The sequence below is a fragment of the Lichenostomus cassidix genome, chromosome 4 (assembly GCF_008360975.1).
Source record: "Lichenostomus cassidix isolate B80296 chromosome 4, HeHo_3.0, whole genome shotgun sequence".
NCBI classification, from domain to species: domain Eukaryota; kingdom Metazoa; phylum Chordata; class Aves; order Passeriformes; family Meliphagidae; genus Lichenostomus; species Lichenostomus cassidix.
Genome location: NC_139484.1, coordinates 8,472,825 through 8,480,011, shown reverse-complemented (window position 1 = coordinate 8,480,011; position 7,187 = coordinate 8,472,825). Strand labels below are relative to the sequence as shown.

General features: G+C 38.1%; 1 protein-coding gene across 1 annotated transcript in view; it reads right to left on the bottom strand.

Annotated features, from left to right (window-relative positions):
* Window positions 1-1,143: 1,143 nt before the first annotated feature.
* The window catches only part of SYNPO2 (synaptopodin 2), a 79,403-nt gene continuing 73,359 nt past the window's right edge, over window positions 1,144-7,187 (bottom strand). Inside the window, exon 5 of the mRNA XM_085057776.1 lies at window positions 1,144-5,920. Coding sequence (XP_084913902.1) covers window positions 5,354-5,920 — 567 coding nt within the window. The 3' untranslated portion in view covers window positions 1,144-5,353. The remainder of the gene's footprint in view (window positions 5,921-7,187) is intronic.

Genomic DNA, 7,187 nt, shown 5'->3' with positions numbered 1-7,187 from the left:
CATTTCTTGTCCAGCAATTAGCATGGCTTTCCTTTGGTTTCCTTATTTATAGGGAAAAAATTAGTCATAAACCTCTGCAGTGTTTAAACAAAATTACCCTTGAGTTTTGATTACTTTAAGGATAAAATTAGATCTAGAGGTTTATCAATGCCTTTTCTATATGTGTGTCAGTATATTGTAACCTTCCAGCTGTTTGAACTGTAGTGCAGCACAGTATGTTCTCCTGGTTCTCCATTAACATCTGTTAAGTAACCATTACCTTTCTTTCTGCACCAAAAAACCCCACAATCTCGTGTGCATGTACACAAACACTCCCGAGGTGATTTTGGTTTGAGATTGAAATACTTGAGTCCTTTTTTAGGACTGAAAATGTGTAAACACACACCAAACATCTTACAGCATTTTGAGCGCTGTTTCTGACTCAGCAGTAACACAAGGCTTCTCTTTTAGGTCCAGTAATATATCCAGGGAACAATTTCAAAGCACAAATGTTCAGTTTGAGGAAAACCAGATACTGGCCTGGAAACATCCGCCTTTCTGGATTTAAAATTCCTTATTCCACCAACCTCACATTCAGTAAAGGAGCAGTCTGTGATACTGGAGTAATTTTAAATACTCTTATGCATTGACAAATGCACCAGAAAATCAAGGGCATTCCAAGAAACCCAGAGTACATTCTCTGGAGAGTGAAATTTCCTACAAAACCCATGACTGTTCATCTGGATGAGAGATTTTTAATCTGTTGTGAATTACTGAAGTCAAGGGAGTTATGTTAAACTGTGAATCTGGTTTATGCTTTCTTTCTTTATGATGTATTTCAGAATTTACCAAAGAAGAATGAAAATGTAGCCATGAAAAAGAATAGTACTGCGTCTCTCATAACCTTGTAAATCCTTTGTAGAGCAAAGCTCTTAAAATGCTATTGTGGAGCTTTTTCAGTTCCCCAAGTTTTACATGCATCAATAATTTTTCTTGTACTGGGAATAAAATCCTGCTTGCTTTACAAATGCAAAAACTGCTTTGTGATTCATCTCCTGTCAATGGTGAAAATCTGATCTGTCTTTCCACAGATATATTGTATATGCTGTGCTTATTCCCTTAAGAGCTATTTATCCAAATAGCCTGCATAGTGTAAAGACTGAGTTCACAATTTGTTCACAATATTTATTTCACGTTTAAACATTATGTTTCAATTGAGAATAAACAAAAAGAGAATACAGCAATGAACAAGGAACTAAACAGAGGATTAGGTGCAAGAAAAGTGGACAAACAACTTATAGTAAGTAGATTTTAGTTGCAGATTTTTATGGGTGGGATGAAAATGATCAAACATTAAAACCAGTTCTGATTGTATTATTTAACCTGGTGTAGATTGTGTTTCACTGCATTTCCTTTCTCTGCTTAGTCAGTATGGAAATGAAATTCCACTAAATTTGATAAGTTGCCTTTTGACCTGATGCTGATTTAAGCTTCTAGAAGCTCATACCAGCACAAGGTCACTGACAGGCAAAGTCACTGAGTCTAAAAATGGTGCAGAAAAAAAGAGATTAGGCTTTACTTGGGTTCAGATTATTTAAACAAACAGACAAGAATTTCGGGAAAACAAAATTGTGTTTCTCATCTGATTGGTCAAATCACTTTATTATGCGATACAATTTACATTGCTGGCATGCACTGTCAAATACAGTGTCCTTTGCAGTGAGCAAAAGTCTTTAGAAGTGAAACATCTTTTATAAAGATAACACAGTCTCTTTCTACTAGGCAGAAATGCAGTGTGAATAGATACTTGGTTGTGTTAAAGCAAACCAAAATGAAAACAAACTATGAACAAGAGTTATGAACATCGTCATCTAACATAACTACAGAAACTAAATTTTCAGTTATATTGTGTATTTAAATGCTCTGCATGTTAGCCGAGACACCTCTGAGGGTGAACATAAAGCCAACAATTAAAAATATCAAGAGTTTTTCCTCACAGTTACTGAGCAGATCTGTGCATTCAAAAGCAAATGTAAGAAATACTTGCATTAATGTATTCAGAGCACACACACAACAGTCACAACTATTTGATAGAAAGATGTTTTGCTAGTGGAGGAATGGGGTGAAGAACAGAAAGTTAAAAATGCTGTGGGGTCCTTTTAAAGCTCTGATGCTTTAATATTTCATTTACTGCTCCAGGCCTGCTGCTTTCTTTGAAATCAGTACATGGTCTCAATCTGGATTTAGCCTGATTTCCTTCTGAACAAGGATATACTGTCTGCATGCCTGCCCTCATGTCTGCCCTCCCATCAATAACTTCAAAAATGTTTATTTGTTTCATTTCTCTGTGGCAGAGGAAGAGATCTCAGAGACAATCCCACAGATCTCAGAGACAATTGCCCACAGACTTTGTAAAAATGGACAGCGTCAGGGAGGCCAGATCCACTTACCAGTGTTGCTATTGAGGGGAATGCTGCAGTGTGAACTCATTCCATATTATATATGGGAGAATCCACATGGGAAAGAGAGCTAGAAAATCCTCAGTGGGAGGAAAAAAAAATCTGGAGTAGATCATGTAAAACACCCAAATTAATCTATGCTAAGATACAAAGCCACATGAAACTCAGCATCAGGAGCTCTCATGTTCACAGAAGTACTCAGTGATTATTTCCTACTTGTGAATAGAATAAAATTATAAGGCTACACTTTTTTGTTCTAGGGAGATGGACAGAATGTAAATGATTCTGTCTGAAACTCTTTACTTCCATGCTTGTTGCATTTTTGGGATGGGGAATTAAGGCTTCATTCTAGAGTATGTTTTCCCATAAGGCCATATGATCACAGCATTAAAGCCTTTTCAAGATCACTTTGTATCATAACTTTTTTTGCAATGTCAAAATTTAAGAACAAGTTTGGCAATTTTTAATTGCATGTACCTTAAAATGAAGCACACATTTGCTTCTGGTAGAGGCATGACCTCAGAGTTCACAGCACTAGTTTCAATGTGAATTTAAAAGGTTTATTAGAATTAAAATTATTAGAATTAAAATAACAGTGTTGGGTAAAAATATGCCTTACTGCAAACTCATTAATTTGGTTTTCTGTTTAATGATGTAAAGGAAGCGGTTAAAAACTGAAACCTGAACTTGACCTGGAAACGGGGACTTGTTTTATTATGGTAATACAGACCACAGGTCAGCAAAATATGTGAGAGGTATATACTTATCAGAATGCCAATCATCTGTGAAAAACACATACACTAGTGTTTATCAAATAGCTAAGGCCTTGATGACTTCAAATTATAAATTTCACTGCATTTCAATTTTAGTTATAATTTAACTGAAATTAAATGAAAATATGGCATGTACTTCCAGGGGGATAGGGCTGGATCTGAAGATAAGTCTTCAAGGCTAAGGGAACTTCCACAGTCCCATTGGTGGAAGATTCCCAGTTGTGATAAAAAGGGACATTAAGGGACTCTGGAGAGAAAAATCTATTTTTGCCTGTGTGGCAGGAAAATTTACTCTGATTATGTGCATGTATAACTCTGAGGTGCAGAGCTCATTTTCAGGCATATTATGCCAGCCTTGTTCATGCAATTTTTCTAAATCATCTGTTTTTTGCAAATTCATATTGTGAAATAAATCTGTAAGGTGCTCTAGCAATATGATCCTATTCTAAAGGTTTACCACTTTGATATCTTCATTTTCTCATTGGTCAGAAGGATCAGTTGAATTTCAGGGAGATTTCTGTTTGGCTACAGAATTTCTGCCAACTTAAACTCATTAGCTATATTTTTCATGTAATTATTTGCTTTTAGGGAAAGTTCCAGCTCAGCTGAATTGGATTTAATTTTCCTTTCTCCTTCATACCAATTATGGTTTTTAATTGCTGTTAAGTGAGAATTCTTTGCAGATGGGAATGTTTTGCAATATATTTTTTCTTACTGCATGTATGTTTTATTTCTTTCTAATCTAATCCCTTCACATATGGTGACAACCTTATTGAAACTAAAGATAGTTAACAGTGCTTCTGCAGTAATTTCAGTTGACTGTGCTTGACAGATCCTTCAAGAATTCCCCACAAAGAGGACTGACAGTACTTTGTAAAGCTTGGAGTGTTAATTTAATGTTTTAACAACATCTAACTACCCAGGAAGCCTGGAATACATATATTTTTAGCCACATATTTAGCCAAAAATTATCCACCACCCTTCTAGATCCATCAAATTACTTAGGTGTAACCAACAACCCAAGTATATGCTCCTAGACTCACACCGTGTACCACATGTCAAAAACCCTCTGTCACATACCAATTTCTATGTAGAGCAGGAACTGTCCTTGATAAACAACTTATCTATGTCTTCCAAACTGAGGATGCAACTCAAAAGCTTTCTACACATTGAGCTACCTTAGATACACACCTAACTGCCCAGCCAGTCAGATTACCAGGCACAGGAGCAGTAAATGCTCAGCAAATAGTGCATTTCCCAGAGAAATGAAGGCTGTTCAGCCTCTGACTTGTTTGATAGTTTATTACAAAAATAGCTTGCAATCCAGTTTAATGACTCATCTCTTTTGTTGTTCAAGTATCCTGGTACTGATCTCTGTTAACAATGCTTTTCTTCCTGTGTTTTTTCAGATTAATTACAAAATGTAAAACTTCATTGAAACTGTCTTGAAATCCATCTGAAATGAGTGACTGTGTATGATTTCCTGTATCTACATATTGTGGCGATTCAGGTATCATTGCCACAGATGTATTTTAATGGTTGCCACTGTAAAAATATTTATTGATTTCCTTTCTTAGCTCATTATAGAAATGCAGTAAAGAAAACATATAGCAAATAAGCCAGTCCTTCAAGGTCTTCTACTTCCATTAGCACCTTTGCAAATCTGACTATACTTAGCAACTTGTAGCTAATGTCAAACATACTCAGAAAACCTACAAGATCCTGTAAAATACTTCTTCATTTTAAAATGGCCTTATTTTACTTTCCTCTTTTTTTTCACATTAGATTAGCTGCAAGCTCTTTTGCTGTCACCTTCTACATCGTTTCTGGGCTTTTGCATTGATTACATGGATTGCCCCACTTTCATCTCTCCCCCTCCCCCCCACCCCAAGAAATGTGTATTTTTGCCTTTTGACAAGCAGAACAACCTTAGGTGCAAAACAACCTTAGGTGCAAAACAGTCTATTCTAGAGGCTGCTAGCGCTGCAGTCATGTGAAAACTGTGCTCCATTCAATTTTGTCTCTTCATTTTTTTACTTCAGAGATCATCAGGCCAGCAAGAGACTTTCCTTCTCCAACTCAATTCTTAGGGCTTGTTAAGCTGGAGGAAGGGAAGGAAGATGCACCAGGCCCTTCAGCTGCTCATGTAGGAGGCCTCCATCCCCTTGGCTGTGGATTGTAGTTTGAATCAGCTGTTGACAAGCAATAGTCAGACCTGCACTCTATGGACATTATATCAGGATCCGTTCTGGAGCGCTGAGTGCAGTAGGGATACTGCAGCTTGGGGCCAGCCTGGGCCGGGGCATTTGGGGCAGACAGGGAGCTTTTTTGGGGCGATACAGCCCCTGATTGCTTCCCTCCTAGTATGGCTACACTACCACTTGGGGCTGGAGGCTCATAAGAAACTTTAAGTTTCCATTCATCTGGTGGCTCAGGAAGCGTTTTCCTGCGAGCAGCCGATACCACGTTAGCAACGATGGATTCCTGCATGCTTCGGGGGCCAAAAGCTTCATCCACTAGGCCGAGAGGAGATCTGGCTGCTGCTTCCCAGGGAGTCAGTCTCTTGCCAAGCTTGTCAGCTGCTGTGTCTGGCTTGCTGAAGTAATCAGGAGCAGGCTGAAATGCAAGAGGAGAAGTGGGAGACATGGCTCGAGGAATGAATGAAGAAGGTCTCCCAGGAAGTGATAATGAGCGGCCACTGCTTCTTCCCTAGGAAGACAAAATACCAAATAGAATTGCAGTTATTAAACAGCAAGAAAGGAAGCCCCATCTCTTCACTTCCAAACTGGAGCAAAAGACCCTGAAAGCACCTGACATCCTGGCAGTCCCTTTTTATGTCTACTGGTGGTTTTTAGAACTTTTATTTACTGGAAAGGCAGGAGGTAGAAAAAGAAACAGGAACAAAGACATAGCATATTGAATTTTTGAGGCAAGTAAGCAGATCAAAGACAGGCTTTTACCGAAAAAGTACAATGGCATTAGCAACTGTGCAGCTTTCCCACTACTTAGCCAGTGTGCCTTGCTCTGAAAAGGCCATTCTTAATGCAAAAGGGAATCATGTTGTGACAGTTCTATGTGTGTTTACAAGAATCTTTCTAACATTAGGCACAGTCTAATTTGTTTGATAACAGGCTCTGTCTATGACATCTGTCCAAGAACATATCTTTGGCAGTTTCCTTTTAAGAAAGGCTTTTCTTATCTGAAAATTATTAGACTGATCCTAGTTTTCACTTTTTGGGGCACAAAAATGAACACAAGCAATTAAAGGCGTTAATACAATCATTCACTTAATACCCTTACATGACACTACTTTTGGCTTCTTTAAAAGGCAGTGCCCTCGGAATTTCAGTACATTCCGACCCACTTATAGGAGCAATCCATTCATTTTTAACAAATCCTAATCTTCTTAGTAATGCAGCACTTTGAAACAGAAACTGTGTTCATGAGAAGGTTCTGCTGCAGCAGCCATTTGGCAGCACACAAAGGAGGTACAGCCTGTCCCCAAGCCAGACCTACTCTGTGTGTTACACAGGCAAATTACATTGTTCTTAAAGTCTCTATAAACGTGGTTCCTAAACTCATTGATTTACACCCATTGATTAATATCCTCAGGCTTAAATGACTTTAATTCTGAAATCTGCTGTGAAATTTCTGGCTCTTTTTGCCAGAGGCTTTGCTAGAGTTTCATCTGAACAACATTGGCCTGTGTTACTTTTCCTAATGAGATTCCCAAACTTAAAACACTGGGCATGAACTAGAGACCAGCCAATAGTTGCAAGATCATTCAAGGTGTAGCTGATCTAGGAAAGATTCACATAGAAATGTCACATTTTAAGCTTTTCTGCCACAAGATCTTGGTGTATTTAAGAAAGTTGAAAGACCGCTGCTTCACACAGGCTTTTAATCAACATTTTAATATCAGCCTTGTAAATGAGAGATGGAAACTGAGAGACTTCAGATTTCACCATTTTCAGGC